The sequence below is a fragment of the Perca fluviatilis genome, chromosome 19, assembly GCF_010015445.1.
Source record: "Perca fluviatilis chromosome 19, GENO_Pfluv_1.0, whole genome shotgun sequence".
Classification (NCBI taxonomy): Eukaryota; Metazoa; Chordata; class Actinopteri; order Perciformes; family Percidae; genus Perca; species Perca fluviatilis.
In genome coordinates, this window is record NC_053130.1 from 4,009,108 (window position 1) to 4,026,486 (window position 17,379).

Below are 17,379 nucleotides of genomic sequence, written 5' to 3' on the forward strand. Positions count from 1 at the left end.
ATCCTGACATAAAAGATGGGAGTGTTGTCATTATTATTTTTTAAATAATAAGACCATATGTCCTACTCATTCCCTCCCTTCAATAGGTGTATGGTCCTGTGACAACACAGAGAGAGCTCTTTCAGGGCACCGTAAAGGATCTGGTGAAAGATGTTCTCGAAGGGGGAAACTCTCTGGTTTTCACTTATGGAGTCACCAACGCTGGGAAGACCTTCACGTTTTTAGGTGTGTTCCACTCTCTCAGACATTTAGTTAGTGCTGCTATTGAAATTATGCAAAACAATTATTGCTGCAGTTTTGGAATGTAATCCGTCTCGGAAGGAAGTGCGTTTTAGATTAAATGCAGGAAAGCTTTTTGCCACCACATCCTGTATGTCAGATCTAATGTTGTGTCTAATCAGTGATAGCCACATGGAGTAGGGCTGTGTACCGAATTCAATACTTTTTAGTTACCTTACCTTCAGTAAGGAGTAAATCTGATCAGCGTCAAGGAGCCAATAAGCATGCAGCATGTTTCTACCAGGATCTAATAATGCTTGTGATTGGCTGTGTAACGTTACAGTTATGCACAGAGCCAAGGCTCACGTAGTAGGAGCAGAAAAATAAATAAGATTTGTGCCGTAATGTTGTAATTTATTTTTGTTTTATGAAATTGGTATCAAAAAGTATTGTTTAGGAACCAGTATCAACGTCACGGTAGAAGCACCTTAACTCGTAATGATCCAACAATGTGTTCTCGTCACTCCAGGTCCAGATGCCGATGCCGGTATCCTGCCCAGGTCTCTCGATGTTATTTTCAGCAGTATTGATGAACAGGTTTTCACTGGGATGAGCATCAAACCTCACCGCTGCCAAGAGTTCACAAGGCTCACCGTCGAGCAGCAGGCTGAGGAAGTGGCGTTCAAGAAGAACTTCTTCAGACAACTTAAAGAGGTAAGCCATCCGTCCAAAGCTGCTGCGGACGACAGGAACATAACTGGCAGCATGTTAGCAGAGCAATAGCTCCAGTCCTTCATAAGTGTCTACACAGGATTCATGCAGGCACAGCACTGCATTGCTGGTCGCCTGTGTTTTCACAGCATTCAGAACCCAATACATAGGCGCTGTAGTTTTGCATGTAAAATGGAAGAAAATAGACTTGAAGCTTAAACATACGCTTTGGATTGCAGCTACGTATGTAAAACATGAGTAAAATGGAGACATTATGCAGTCTTTGTAGACCGTTGCGTTGATGTAAAATAGTGTAATAAGATAATCTGTCGGATGTGTTTGAGACTGGCGACTGAAACATGTAGCTAAAACAACTCATGTGTGGGCAAGTCTTAAAGACCTATTTAGGGAATTAAAATCAAGCTCTGTGTCATGGCAGTGTGTTTAGGTGAACGGTGTTTGGCCTCCCTCCGTGTCGCGACTGCTTGGAGCTCTGAGCAGCAGAGTTCTGCCTGACACAAATGACACACCCTGAATAAAATTGGCAAAATATCCCTTTTGGGCGTGAGATGTGTGTGGCTGCTCAATGTTTTGAGAGACTTTTAGAGCTCTAAAAGGTCCGATAGATGGCAACCTACACTAGTGATTTCTCTATTGATCTATCTATCGAAAAAAACATCTGAACCATTTGGTTTGGAGCGTGTGTGTGTCGCATGGTCCATCAGTACACTGTTAATGTGCACTAACCACTTATTGCTGTAGTGCCCACTTTCGACACCTATGTTAAAACACTTACCGGACGAGGGGGATGAGTGTGACGAACGCAACACATGGCAGCTGATTGGACGAACGCGTCATGTGGGTTTTGCTGCTCCCGGATTTCAAAACTGACTCTAATGGCGTCTCGTTCTGAATACGATCTCGTATTTTACGAAAATAGTTCACCGAAATGTGTTTCTGAAAACATTTTAAGCGAGAAACAGGCCATACAGTTGCTGAATCTGTCTTTTTTTTTTTAATCGACAAAGGTCAGTTGCCGTCATGTGCCGCTAATAAGCCTGAAAGTTTTTGGTCATCCTTTTCTTAAAGCTTGTAAAATAAAAGTAAACCTCACTCTACCCCAGATATAAACTGTTAATGCTTTAAAAATGCAGCTCAGGAGCTTTTTTTGTTTGTCCTATTTGTTTTTAATAATTACTCATGTCATTGCTCTAAGAAGTGCTAAATAAATACACTTGAATAAATGATATAAAAGAATGTCTTTAATGCATTTTTAAACTTTTCATCTTTACTCTTTTGTCTTTTAGAGTGATAGGAGCAATGCCAGCCTGACCTCGACCAATAGGACCCTTCTTGAAGGCAAGATTTAGATTAGTCTTTTAATTTATTGATTATTTTCTGCTTTTTGTTTTTCATGCTGCGGTCGCTGCAAATCTGACACTGAAACCCCTGGTGCAATGTGATAATATTATACTAATTATGATAGACGGCACTGTCACCTTCAGCGTGTTGCCACAGGCAAAGATTTTTTTAATGTTTGTGTCCGTTGCAGGCTTCTCCATGCTGGACACGACTGTCGCAGCGGGGGACAAAATCAGTCTGGCGGTGGCAGCGCACACCAAGTTCTCTGTTTGGGTTTCTTTCTGTGAAATCTACAATGAGAACATTCACGACCTGCTGGAGGTGGTACCCAACGGGGCCCTGAGGAGGGCCGCACTGCGCCTCTCACAGGACGTCAAGGGCAACGCCTTTGTCAAAGGTTTGAAGGGTCGGGTGGGGGACAGACATGCCACAAAACTTGACAGAAGTCTAAAATAGTTTTTGTATTAACAGGGTTTCCGCGGGGACTTAAAAATTAAATTAAATAAATAATTAAATTAGTATAATGTGTTTTAGGTCTTAAGTAATTTTTAACGCGTCTTTATTTCCCTACGTCTATGTCACTCTACCTCTAATGTTCATTGAAATACTTCCGTGGTGTTGTAGTTCTTCCTTTGGATAGTCCAAATATAATTCGCTGTATATGTAAAGATTATTATTACTCTGTCACTTTTATTTAATTTTAATACATTTATTTACTGTGCAATTACTTTAGTGACTCTGCATTTCGTTGTACTTTTAATGTAAATAAAAAAATGTCATCAATAAAGGTCTTAAAATTGACTTGTTGAAACCTGCAGAAACCCTGATTCAAATAATGCAGAGAAAAATATTTGCCAATAGTCTGAACAAAATGCACATCACTTTAAAGTTACTATAACGTTTGGTTTTGGTTCTGCCTGTTTCCAAAAGTGTTTGAAAATGAGTGACCTTCCTTGCAGCTCTTGTTTTTAAAATGAGTGAAATTTCACCAGTTGGGGACCATTTCAGTTTTTTATGACTGTCCTGTTTTTTGTGCATTTGTACGTAGACCTGCGTTGGGTTCAGGTGAATAGTGCTGAAGAGGCTTACAAGGTGATGAAGCTTGGAAAGAAGAACCAGAGCTTCTCCTCCACCCGACTCAACCAGCTCTCCAGCAGGAGGTGAGGGTGAAAGTTACCAGCTTTGAGTTTGCCTCACACTTCAACGTAACACAAGTGCAAAAGTCGAATAAGCATTGCTTGCTAGATCACCAGCTTTACCTGGAACAATAAGGAACCATTGGTATGTTTTGTGGTATAAACTGTCAAAGATATTCTACCTCGATAATGTTCTTCTTTCATTGCCCCTAAGCAAGAGAATGTTCATAGTATGCATTCTATCGTATCTTGGTTATTGATGTTAATAACATGTTTACTACAAATTCACGAGTGATTTTGTTATGTATACGAGAGGCCCAATGTTCCTGTGAACACGGCAGTTTCTACCCACCAGATATGTCTCTACTTTGTCTATTTAAACCCCTTTCGAAAAGGGTTTGGTCGATAGCTGATGGCTGACAGTCATCGACCACTGAGCCTAATATCATGATTTAAAGCTGAAATTTTTTTTTAATGTTTTGCAGTCACAGTGTATTCTCCATTCGCATATTGAGAATTGAAGATATTGGGACTCCGAGGGTCCACGCAGTCAGCGAGTGAGTGAAACTTTAGATTTAGATGGCATATATAGACATGGTTTTCTGTGTGTAACTGTATGCTTGTGAAACAAGGCAGCATTAAAGCATGCATGTGTGCAAAATAAAGTCTTGTCAGAGGTTTAGTAAAGCATGAAATGTTTAACATAAGAATACAGATTTTATTTAAGAGTGATGTCTTTAATGTGGATAAATGTGTTTGTCATCAGGTTGTGTCTGTGTGACCTGGCTGGCTCGGAGAGATGCGCCAAGACCCAGAATATAGGAGAGCGCCTGAAAGAGGCCGGAAACATCAACACCTCGCTGCTCATCCTGGGGAAATGCATCAACGCTCTGCGACACAATCAGCAGGCCAAGTGAGATTATTACCTGTCCGAAATCGCAGAGTTGACACCTAACTCTGAAACCCTTTTAGAGCCTTTTTATCCTAGGGCTGGGCAATATATCGATATTATATTGATATCGTGATATCGTCTTAGATTTTGGATATTGTAATATCGTAAATGGCTTAAGTGGTGTCTTTTCCTGGTGTTAAATGCAGCATTACAGTAAAGTGATATCATTTTCTGTTAGCGTACTGTTCTAGCTCTTCTATTAGTTTTTACCATTACCCACTTTAGTCATTATATCTACATTACTCAAAATTATTTATCTAAAATCGCATTGTAAAGATATTTTGTTAAAGCACTAATTGTCAACCCTATAATATCGCCACAATATCAACATTGAGGTATTAGGACAAGAATATCGCGATATCTGATTTTCTCCATATCGCCCAGCCCTATTTTATCCTCCTTTTAAGCACACTTGTTTTGGTTAACTGTATCTAGCAGATGAAGAGACAGCTATTTTTCTTGCGGAGAATGTATATTAGACTTGAATTCATCAAGTGGATACAAACCAAACTTCAATAGGATGACAAAGTTGCCCGTCTGTGTGTAGAGTCTTTTATCAACTCCTACATTAGGCCAATACGGTGGGATCAAGGGAGAACTTGCTTGGATGTGTGTTCTGCGTGCCAATAATCAATGTCCACAATTTGTCTGCATTTCGATGCTGTGACACATTTATTTTACTTAACGGCCTGCTCACCGTCCCACTAGCATTACAGTCCATTTCATTTCTGGTTTAGTTCCATTCATTTTCCTTATCAAACAAATCAAACAATGACACGCACTGACATGGTGAAAAGCTGTATGCTTTCCCTGTTTTCCACACACCTGTGTGCCTGTGGCTGATTACCTTTATGCCTTCCCAAAGGCAATGCTCCATCCAGCGCTCAAACATAAAACTAGATATTAATTGGCATAATCAACATGGTAGCCTATACAAACAAAACTAAGTGATGTAATGGCTCCAACAATGTGGATAGACATGCAAGCCATGGATGGTTGTTATTGTTGTTCTACCTCCTAAAAAATGATTAAGAAAATTCTTCACAAATTCACCTTCAACAATGTAGCAGCAAAAAACGGCTCAGAATGCACAATATACATACAGTATATCAATGCTAACTAAGCTGTTCCCTCCCTTAGGCTGCTTCATCATGTTCCCTTCAGGGAAAGCAAGCTGACCCACTACCTGCAGGGCTTCTTCTGCGGTCGAGGTAAAGCCTGTATGATCGTCAACATCAACCAGTGTGCCTCTATGTACGATGAGACTCTCAACGTCCTCAGATTCTCTGCTGTGGCACAGAAGGTACATACACACTTTTATTTTCTCTCTTATTGTGCTTTGCGCTCTGATAGTGTTCTAATTTTTTATTCAGCTGCAGAACACACACACACACACACACACACACACACACACACACACAACACACACCTGGAAAATTGCATCACAGTTTGGACAGTTAAAGTCCTCTAAGCTGCAATACGACCAAATGCAGTATATTTGTAAATACATCATTATTATGCATATACATTATTGAATAGCCACCGACCAAAATTCAGTGTCTCACCCAAAAAATCTAGGAAAAAAAGTTCCATAAAAGGGTGAAAAATGACGGAACACTTTGGAAAAGGTGAGGAAAAAAGGTCCAAAGTACTTCGAAAAAAAGCGACAAAAACATCAGAAAGGCAAGGAAAACTTCGAAAAGGCACCAAAATACCTAGCATAAAGCAACAAAAACGTTGAAAAAAACAAAACCTTGAAATGCAATGCAGTAATGATTTTGTTATATACTTTTTTTTGCTCGTCTGTTTCCAGGTTGTAGTTCTGTCCACGAGGCCCCCTCCCATCCTGTCCCAGAGGTCCGCCAGTGAGGTGTCCTTCATCATCAACAATGCTGACAGGAAAGCTCTGCGGGGCAGCAGGAGGAGCTCCCTGATTGGCTGGGATAGTAGCCTGGAGGATGTACAGGTGGGGTGGAGGCCTGAGTCACATCATGAGGCTCTTTGGCTTTTCTTTATTACAGTTGATATATTCTACTGCTGCGGTTTGATTCTTGGCCTGAAGTATTGCTAGATCCATTTAGTCAACATGATGTTAAAATTGTTTGTGCAGGAGGATGAGGACGACGAGTATGAGGAAGAAAACAGCCTGATGGAGGACACGATGGATCGGACGGGCAATGAAGAGGACGGCGATGCAGGCGATGATAGAATTCTCGTCGGTAAAAAGACCCACCAGGTCAGTCTCTTACCATTTTTACAGTGCTTTTAACAAAGGAGTTGCCTCTAATTGCTTGACTTATCATTAAGAGAGATAAGTAGATATTAAAAACTAGCAGCAGGACCATTGTTGAAACATAAATACCGTATTTCCTCAAATAAAAGCTGGGGCCTTTATTTACCTGAACTGCAGAAGGGACCAGGCTTGTATTTGAAGCAGGCTTTTATTAGAGGCAGGCCTTTATTTCTAATTCCATCTGTTTGATAAGTATAATTATTTTAAATAAACTGTTTTAAATGAAAAACCATAGCGTTCACATTTGCAAAAATATCACCATATACGTCAACAGCCAGAAGGGCGACAAAGCAATTTGGGTCAGAATTAATCAAACACCACCATTGTGTCAGTTTGAACCCTGTAAATGTACCGGGTATTTATTTCAAATATAGGTACTACAGTATTACCGGTAGATTACAATAAGAGCATACAGTAGTTACACCAGTATCTGATTAACGTTACAGACGCTAGCTAGCTAACTTTGTTTCTTGCTCCAGGCTAACTTGTTTCCTCCCACCTCCAGCTAGCTAGCCGTGCTCTGCTCTTGTCTGCTGATCTTGTCAGCTCATCCTTCTGTTTCTTCCAGTATCGGATTCTCCTGGGGTCAATGTCGAAACGTCCCGCAGCTTTTTCACCCGAGTTTTCCTCCGCATACTTTAAAAGTCTTTTCGTTTTGTTGTTGAAAAGTCCGTCACTAGCACCAGAGTTGGTCTTTCTCTGCTAGCATTAAATGAGCCCCGTGTTACATCCAATGTAGCTACTGCCATCTACTGGCACCTGTACGTTACTGCACACTACACTTGGCTGAGTTACACATACAGCCGCATAGGACAATAATCCAGAAAAACAAAGTGCGGGAAAAGCATGAATATATTGTTGAATCTGTTAAATTAAATTGGTAGAAATGTACAATGAACTTGAATTTTATTTTGACTTAATGTTATATGAAAGGCATTTAGGAGATTATCCACACTATTTTGTCCCCGACCTTAATTTGAGACTGGCCTTTATTTGTCCGTGTTGACCACGCCCCCGGCCACTATCAGAGGCCCGGCTTTTAATTGACTCCTGGTTTTTATTTGAGGAAATACGGTATATGTAAAATAGTAACTGGCCGGAAGTGTGGCAAGGTAGATCGTGACCCTGAGTAAGTAAATTGCTCTTCATTCAGAACAACTTAATTGAATACTATACTAAGAGCTCTAAATGTGACACATATTTTATGTGATTAGAGTACAAACACACTGCACAAAATGCTTTATTAAATTCAGGCAATGTTACCTGGTAAATAATCCTTTTCTCTGGCTTAAAATCCACACATTTTACATCATACCGCTGTAAAGTTGGCATTAAATATTATTAATATTAAATATCATCCTGAGTGGTATTAAAAAGTTGAATTTAACTCAGTGTCCTGGGGGTACTCTGAATATAGACGGGTAGATTTCACATCTTGTTTTTAATAAACAGGTACTTAACATATTCACTAGTGTATACACAAATCCTTTGTGTTTAAACAGTTTTTTGTTGTGTTGCTATTTTTCTTCCCGTTCCTCAGAGGCAGGTGGCGCTGTTGAAACAGCTGCAGGTTCAGCTGAAGAAGGAGCGAGCGGAGAGCCTGCTCATGGAGGCGCGGGTCAGAGAGGAAATCAGCAGAGAGTTCTCAGAGCTCTTCTCTGAGATGCAGAATGACTACAAGTGAGATTTCTTTTGTTTGTTTATATATATATATATATTTATTTATTTATTTATTTATTTATTTATTTATTTATGTGTAACCAGGAACTATTTGGGTATGGTAATTTGTGTGTGTGTTTTCAGTGACCGCTTGGCGAGGGAGAGAGAACTCTTGGAGGAGCGAGCAGAGAGGAGGCTGGAGATCTTCAAGAACCTCATTGACAAAATGGCCAGCGCTGGACCCAGTCAAGATGCACAAGCCATGGTAACCCAATCTCTCATTTCCTCGGATCACATTCCATGTGTTTGTTTTGTTTACTTGTTGGCTGGGTACATGTCAGAATCAATGCTAAAACAGATTTTTGATAAAAAACATATAATGATTAAAACATGAACGCATGAATCTGTATTTGATACCGATCACTAGGGCCGCGCAATAATTCAGTATGATAATTTATCGTCTGTCGATGGAATCCTATCGTGATGAAATCCTATATTGAGATATCTTGATATACAATTGATGATAATAACAAGCCCATACTAACTCAATTTTCTCAGAAAATCTGTTAAACATTTTGAGGTTATATCATTTGAAGAGTAGCAGATTTGTCTTAATATAACACTCTTTTTGTGCATGCATGTCAACATAGTATATCATTTCACTTGAAAATGATTATCTAAAATCTCATTGTAAAAAATATTTTGTGGAATCACCAATTGTCAACCCTACAATATCGTCGCAATATCGGTATCGATGTATTTGGTCAAGATTATTGTGATATCTGATATTCTCCATATCGCCCAGCGCTACCATCACATTTTCAGTAACAGTTTCCCTAATTACTGAGTATGGCCTGTTTTTGACCGGCTTCTGCCTACCGCTGAAGTCACCGAAATAATGATGATTCCTGTTGGACCGACTTTATTTGCTGTGAGAGCAAAGGGAATTGCAAGATTTTTTAACATTGCCTACAAAGTCAGACAAGTTATTTGATCTCTTTTTGACAACTTATATTAATTACCCAAGCAGACATTTAAGCATGTATGGGTTAAGTATATTTGTGGTCTAGTGACAGGTGTTGTCTAGTCTATATCCGCAGCGTTCCACTTCCGGTGCCGCTGGAAATTCCGGCGGATGTCACTCTTTTCGGCGGGATGTCCCTCCACTTTCTTTGTGTTGTGTTATAAGGACTATGGTTAACTGCTCCTCAGATCTCTGCAGGGTAAATCCAGACAGCTAGCTAGACTCTGTCCAATCAGTTTTCTGTTGCACGACTACAACAACCTTTTGAACGTACACAGGTTTTCCCCAAAACAAGTTCCTTTCTGAAGCTGTTTTGCAGAGGCACCGTGGCTCCGTCCAGCGCTTAGTGCCGCCCATGACGATTGTGATTGGTTTAAAGAAATGCCAGATCACATTTTTCTCCCATTCCGGAATACTATGCAAGACTAGGTGCGGTTGAACCACCTCACGGCGATGTGCTCACTAATCTCCCAGACTAACTTCTCTGATGTTTCCTTCCTCCTGCAGGACACATCTCTGGACTCCTCTGAATTGGCGGACATAAAGAAGGCCGCTGAGGCTGCTCATAAATGTCTGGATTCAGGCCGGGCAGGGGCTCAGGCAGACAGAGGAGACTTTGTGGAGGAGCTGGAGAGAAAGGTGTTGGAACTCCAAGAGCAGATGGCTCTCAAACACAATGGTAAGAACACGCATGAATCCATCAATGTGTCTAAAAGGCAGATGGGAGGAGGAAAAGACAAACTGAGCTGTACTCCTTTCATTTGTAGTGGGTGGGGTCTGGAGCACTGATCCACAGATGAATGTAATCCAACAGCATGACTTCATGGCCTCCATGGGTATTTTGTTAGACCCAGCACACATTTAAGGATCAGTTCACTCATATCCCAATTATGTTTCTCTCCTCCAACTGTTCACAATGTATCCAGAGTGACAGAGAATGTCTCTGGAAATTACAGCACTTCATTTTGAGCACCATCAATGACATTCTTTTCACCACATAGATCTGAAAACCTTATCAAATAAAACCAGAACTACTGTATGCATGGATTGGTACCAGTAGTGGTAGAGCGAAAATAGGTTATTTTGTTGGGATTGGAATCACCAGAGGCCCAATGATACGATATTATCACAATACTTATGTCACAATACGCTATTAATGCGATTTTAAACATATTGTGGTATATTGCAATTTCTTATTTATTGTCAACATCTTTTTTTTTCATCTAAAAAGGTACATTTCTCTAAATAAAGAAACCATGAAGGATTGAACAGTTAATTTTATAGTTCTAGTACCAAAAAGGTAAATTCTCATGTGCAATTTATATAATAGAAGATCAATACTTGGCGTCCGTGTGTTGATACTGTATTGCCACAGAAAATATCACAGTATTATGCTGTATCAATTGTTGCCTGGATTATCCTTAAACCATGAAGGCCGTGGAAAATATTTCCAAAAAATGAAATCCCTTCACTGGCAATAATAACATTTTAGAAATGTCAAATGTCAAAAATGTATTGACCTTCACCTGAGTACTGTAAGATATTCGTTTGACAGTGCGAAATGTATTTTTAAAGTGGTAAATGGCAACATGTTGGTCTTTCAAAATAGATGGTTTGATTCCAGCATGACACCTCTAACCTACTTTTCACATCCTGTTTTCATATCTTCATTTTTTTGGTGTTATTTCCTAGGTGAAGCCAGTGGAGTCGATGCAGAAGAGAAAGGGAGGCTTCTCATTCAGCTCCAGGAGAAGTCGTCAGAGATTGCCCGACTGGAGAAACAAGTGGGAGGCCAGCAGAGGGCAGCGGAGCCGGGCTCACAGGGCTGCTCCTTGCTGGTCGAGGAGGGGAGTCCACGTGAGAGAGAGCGGCTACAGGTAAAACCCCGGGGAAGTATCCTGAACCAGTTAATTAGCATTATCTCCTCTCTTACAATTCGGGGTGTCCCGACTTAGAATTTTCATTAGAGGTTGACCGATAGTGGATTTTACCGATATCGATAGCTAGGTTGGGCCGTATTTGCCGATAACCGATTAATCGACCGATAGTATTTAGAATTGATACACCCACAGCAATGCTACACAAGCATGTGTGTTATCTAAAACAGTTCTCTTACATATTTGGAGTCATCCAAGGCAAAAATAAACATAATGAGCATTATAATTCATATAAAGGACAAACTATTTACATTTCTTCAAAAAAGGCCCAAATGTATGCCAAATCTCAAAACAATGACGCCATTCTTCTCTGTAGAACGGTAACAGACGATCTCTGACCTGGAGGGATCCACTATATACTCTTTTCTCGCTTGGATGCCCATATAAGGCGTAATGTGTGATGGACCTGCCTTCCCATTGGTTGAAAACATAAACTAAGGCATCAGGGGAGATTCCCTTGTCGGTAGCACGGAGTTAGCGGCAGAAATGACCGAAAACGTGATGAATTATGGACATCGAGTGGATAAATCTTGGATGTAACAGTTTGGATTTAATGCTCAACAAACCCGAAAAAAGGCACAAGTTCCAGGCTGGATAGAAAATCATCTGTAATGGCTAGAAAGACACCAAAGACACCCCCGTGACAGCTAATTCGTTAGCTTTTAGCTGCAGCAATCAGTAAGTCTCTACGTTTAACTGTTATTAAATCATCTAAATATGAATCAGAGGTGATCCATTTGGACTTGCGTTTATTTTTGTCAGTGTTTTAACCGCTTGAGGTAAGTTAGCCTACTACTAATGTTTGCCGTCCTCTCAGCCTCGAAAGCAAACATACTGTGCTGTTCTTTGTCTACTAATGCAGCATCTATTCAACAAATTAATAACTTTATAATGATATGACAAAATGTACTGTATACATACCTTTTTGCTGTCGAGGCTTTAAACGCACATCGGATGTCCACCTTCTCCGCACAGCATGTGCTCTCGGTGCAGCGCGCAGTAACACGTGTCGAAAATAAACAACACGAGGCATCAGTGATAGTATTTATTTCGCCTCTAGAGGCCGCTATTGTAATGCATGATGCCAGCAGACCCTTTTCAGCTCTGTTGTCCTTCGGGTCACTGGGACCCGAAGGACAACACAAGGGTTAATTGATGCTGCGCAGTGACCATCACCAAAATCAGTTGGAGGTAAATGGCGTTTTCAGTGGTATCTCGACAGCCGGAGGGTCAAATGTTTCCCTTTCAGTTTGTGCACCGACATTTCCATGGGTTCATGTAGGTAAACCAGTGACCTGTTCCCAAGCTCGTCTTTCTAACCCCCAGGCTGTCACTGGCCTATATAGTATTAGCCTGGTGTTTGTTATGCCATGCATGTATCTAGGGCTCACCTAGGTTAGGAGATAGAATATTTAACATTTATTGAACGGGAAAAAGAGTCTAAATGGACAGAATTTTGCAGTCACCAAGAATAAATCAACTGATTACTGGTTTTACCAGGAAAAGAAGAAATTACAAGAAACAAGAAATGACCAAATGAATGAAGTGTTTCTCACCAGCAAGACTTGTTAGTCTGTGTTTTTAGTGACACTCTCCCCACCCATGTTAAGTTTTTTTTTTTTTTTTTTTTTTTTTTTAGCTGTTTGAACATTTAAAATAGAAATTAACGGTCACTCCTATCACCTAGGAGGCGTTGGCTGCCCTTGAGAAAGAGAAGAGAGGCAGAGAAGATGCCCTCGCTGCTTTGGAGTACCAGACTATGGGAAGAGAAGAGGCACTCGCATCCTTAGATGAGGAGAGGAAAGCCAGGGAGGAGGCCCTTGCCACACTCGGAGAGCTAAAGCGAAGCAAAGAGGAGTTGCTAGCATCCCTTAAAGAAGAGAGAGAAGGCAAAGAGAAAGCAATGGCAGCCCTCGAAGCAGAGAGGAGAGCCAAGGAGGATGCCATTGCTGCCCATCTGGAAGAGAAACAAAGCAGAGAGGACGTGGTTGCTGCACTTGGTCAAGAGAGGAGTGGCAAAGAGGATGCCCAGTCTGTTCTGGAGGTGGAGAGGAAGGAGATGGGCCGGCTGGTTGAGGATAGAGTGAAGAGGCAACAGGAGGGTGATGCACTTCGACAAGAAGAAGTCCAAGAGCTGACTTCCAGACTGGAAGCCACACAGCGTCAGGTAGGCCACAGTATATTAATCTGTAAAGACGCACTTTCTCATTCACTTAAATGAGAAAGTGCGTCCAAACTTTTGACTGTTACTGTATACTATTTTTGTTTAATGAGGATTTTTTTCAAGAAATGTATCGAGAAGTCTGATATTTGAGTTCCTGATAAAAGCTTTGAGTTTTGTCTGCCAGAAAGTTGTTTGGCGTGTGTCTTAGATTAATGGTTATTTATGTTTTTATTAAATGTTCTGAGTGCTTCATGACTAAAGAAAGTGATATCTATGATCACAGGTGTCCAGCAAGACGGAGAGAGCGGAAGAAGTGTTGCGCCAACTACAAACTGCTCAGGCACAACTGGGCGATCGCTCCAAGGAGCTCCAGGAGAAGACTTCGCAGATCCACACTCTGACACAGGAAGTCCAAAGCCTGAAACGGGAACTGCAGACTTCAGCAGCATCGTCCGACGGTGTCCGTGATCAGCTGGGAGAGGAAGTGTCTGAGCTTAGGAAGAACCTGGCTGTGGAAGAGGAGAAAAGTGAGAGCCAGCGCAGACAAATGCTGGAGCTGGAGCGTGAGCTAGGACAGGCAAAAGAACAGTTGGCACTCAAGCAGCAGATCTCCGACCAGCAGCTGGAACAGTTAACCGAAAGGTGGAATCAACAAGAAGCAGCTTTAAAGCGGCAAGTTGAAGAGCTCGGAAAGAAGCTTCAGGAGTCCAAGCTAGAATGCCAAGAAGGTAGGGCTGTGCAATTAATTGAATTTCAATTTCGGCTCCCAACGATCACCGAAATAGTATAATCGAGAAAAAAACGATTATTTTGCCATGTTCTGTTTTGCAAGAACACTCATATTTTGTCTTGTGTTCTGAATGGCACGCGCATGCGCACATCCGCCCCTCCCGAAGCCATTTAGGCAAAACTGACACTGAAAAAAATGGCAAAACCAACTCCGTTGTCTGGGAAAAGCTAACATTAGCTAACCCTGCGGCCCCTCTGCCTTTGCCCCCCCGCTGTAGTATACTGTCTATAGACGTTGTATTCCCCCGACACGCTGTATTCACTTACTGTCTAAATCTTTTTCCAGCTTAGTGGGGGTGCAGAGGCATACTGCTCAAAAACAACATGAAAAAACACAGTAATGTTCCCTCAGCATTTAGTTTAGTTGTTAAACTGTATGTAAATGAGCAGGGACGTTAAATCACCTGTTTCATGTAACGTTACTCTAAGGTACCGTGTATGTGCTGGATTTTTCCTAAGGTTAGCTAGCAAATAAGCCCACTGACAGCGATATTATTGTTGATATTTTGGCACAATGTTTCGTAATGACAGTAGTAGTGGTCATAGTGAGTGAACATGTGATGTGAGAGGCACATTGTGTTAGGTCTGTGGAACTGTTCATTATCTGTATAATGTTATGTGTGATATCTGTAAAGCTGAACCGACTCACAGTAGTAAAACGGATTTTATTCTGATTCAAAGAGTCTTTCTGTGAGATAAAGGACACTAACAGATTATACCCTGGACACTATCCATTATATCCAAAGTTAATGAGTAATCGTGTTAAATAATCGTGATTTCAATATTGACCAAAATAATCGTGATTATTATTTTTTCCATAATCTAGCAGCCCTACAAGAAGGTGCTTCCAACAAAGAAGCACAACAGCTGAGAGCAAAACTTAAGGAACAATTGCAGGCCTCGGAAAAGCAGGAACAGGAGCTCACTGAGAAGCTGCGCGAACAAGAAGTGATGTCACAACAGCAGCTGGAGGAGTTGGAACACAAACTGAGTGAGCAAAAAGATGCTTTAGATGATCTAAAGCAAAAGCTCAGTGAGCGGGAGCAAACTGCACAGCTGCTCCAAGCCAAACTGGAAGACGCTAAGTTTCAAGGTTCAGACATTTCCTCTAGCTCTGCCGCTGAAGAGGATCTCAAGAGGTTGAACGCTGATCTCCAGACTGAGATTGCATCCCTGAAGTCAAAGCTTTCCAACATGGCAGAAACTCTTAGCAAAACGGAAGCTCAGCGAGCTCCTTCAGAAATGGAGATGATGCTAAAAGAAAAGGACAGACAGGTGGAGCTAGCAGAGGCGGCGGAAGTGTCCACAGAGAGAGTGGCGGAGCTGCAGAGGAAGCTGCTGGAGAAGGAGGCACAGGTGACGTCCCTGCAGAAGAGCCTGCAGAAGGCGCGGGAGCAGCGGGAGGAGGAGGAGAGCCAGGCGGTCCAGGAGGCCCGGCGCAGGGAGGTGGAAAGGCGGCGGGAGCTGCTGGCTGTGGCGCATGAGGCCATCGCTCAGAAGGACGCGGAGCTGGAGAAGAAAGCCGAGGAGATCGCCAGGTAACCGGTCAATTCCTTTGCACGTTTGGGTGGGAACTTTCATCTCCAGCAGGGGGCAACGCCACTGGCTCCAAAAAGCTTTTGTAGAAGTCTGAGAAAATGAGCATACTTCTTGCTTGATTTGTTACGTTACTAGCGATATGTCAGTTGCTAGTTTCAAGTCTTTAATACAGCATGATGTTTATTTTGTAAACGTTGCTCCCATTTATTTTAAAGTCAGTTTATTCCGGGTCAGAGGACCGGAACGATTGGCACTAACAAATCAACATTTAATCACCTCACTTAAAGGTCCAGTGTGTAGGAATTTCTCCTATCTAGCATTGAGATCATATATATCGCAATCAACTCTCTTGCACCACGCAGTTCAAAGTACCTATTACAGCTACGGTATCCTTCACGCTTCAAAAAGCCGGTCTCTTGCTCTTTTCAATCTCCTTTTTCTGGCCGAAGAAGAAGACTCCTGTTCCTGAAATTTGGATTTTGAATACGTGTGGTCCTCCACCTTTCCTTCTTCAAACTTGCCGGGGCCGGGAAGCTACGATACCCATTAGCAGCACCTGTGAGTTTATCACGTGACAGCGAAAGGCTGAGCAGTATGTCCTGTATGTCCCTTACTGGCTAACGTATTTCAAGATGGAGCATGAATATGGAGCGTCTACCCCAGTTCATGCGAACGCAAATGTAAAACTTCCAACCAAAAGGAATACTTGGAATTGATGGTAAATATTCATGAAAAAGGACAAGTTTGTGAACGGGCAACACAGATTTTGATAATTAACAACTAAACATGTTACACACTTGACCTTTTAAAGTACTTGATTTTCCTGCTCAGCTTTTGTACCAATACGTGGAATTTTTTTTTTTTTTTTTTTGATTTTCTTTGTGAATATTCAACATCACCAAAAATGTATAGATCAATAGAAAGATTATTTCAAAATAGAAAACGTTACACTTGATAGCGTATTGTATTCATTACACAAGGTACGGGCTGGGTCCGGATTGACTTGCTGTTTGGTCCCGACTTTGAGAAGCCCTGCTTTTAGGGCCTGTCAATCAGGACAGAGGCTAGGAACTATGGCACTGTGGACATTAAAATAGACCTGAACTTGTTTTTGGGGTGTTGTCCGTGTTTACGTCCTAAACTTTGACCCTCTCGCTGTGCGTTTGACTTCATCAAAGTTGATTGGAACATTTTTGTCAGCTAAATGTCAAATATCTAAATACCATTATGATGGACTCTATCTATTCACAAAGCAGTCTCTGAAACAAAACTAAACCAAAAGTATGTTGTCCTGTTAGCCTGGAGTTGTTAATTATCCTTCTCTGACTCAGACTATTCCCCCTGAGCTGCAGAGAAAACTAATACATGGTGAGATGCGCTCTCTCTGTAATATGTTGTTTTATGGTTCTGTTCTAGACTATTACTCTGTCATTGTGAAAAACATTTTCTCTGTATTACCTTGTCTTCCATCTCCAAGTACTTTGGTGTCCTGGGAGAGTTGCATTTATCCCTCCATTCCACCCACCGAATTAAAGAGTCTGAGGAGCAACGGTGTTGTTCTGGAACCCAATGTACTCAGTTGTCTTTTTAAAGT

The 17,379-nt window shown here is 41.5% G+C and overlaps 1 protein-coding gene across 1 annotated transcript in view; it reads left to right on the forward strand.

Annotated features, from left to right (window-relative positions):
• LOC120548448 (kinesin-like protein KIF20B) overlaps positions 1 to 17,379 on the forward strand; it is a 56,774-nt gene that overhangs the window by 1,382 nt on the left and 38,013 nt on the right. The window contains exons 4-20 of the mRNA XM_039784706.1: positions 87 to 225; positions 749 to 933; positions 2,238 to 2,289; positions 2,483 to 2,689; positions 3,341 to 3,452; positions 3,914 to 3,985; positions 4,195 to 4,341; positions 5,521 to 5,683; positions 6,194 to 6,346; positions 6,491 to 6,616; positions 8,214 to 8,353; positions 8,477 to 8,597; positions 9,864 to 10,035; positions 11,049 to 11,233; positions 12,981 to 13,460; positions 13,741 to 14,185; positions 15,073 to 15,784. Coding sequence (XP_039640640.1) covers positions 87 to 225; positions 749 to 933; positions 2,238 to 2,289; positions 2,483 to 2,689; positions 3,341 to 3,452; positions 3,914 to 3,985; positions 4,195 to 4,341; positions 5,521 to 5,683; positions 6,194 to 6,346; positions 6,491 to 6,616; positions 8,214 to 8,353; positions 8,477 to 8,597; positions 9,864 to 10,035; positions 11,049 to 11,233; positions 12,981 to 13,460; positions 13,741 to 14,185; positions 15,073 to 15,784 — 3,611 coding nt within the window. The remainder of the gene's footprint in view (positions 1 to 86; positions 226 to 748; positions 934 to 2,237; positions 2,290 to 2,482; positions 2,690 to 3,340; positions 3,453 to 3,913; positions 3,986 to 4,194; positions 4,342 to 5,520; positions 5,684 to 6,193; positions 6,347 to 6,490; positions 6,617 to 8,213; positions 8,354 to 8,476; positions 8,598 to 9,863; positions 10,036 to 11,048; positions 11,234 to 12,980; positions 13,461 to 13,740; positions 14,186 to 15,072; positions 15,785 to 17,379) is intronic.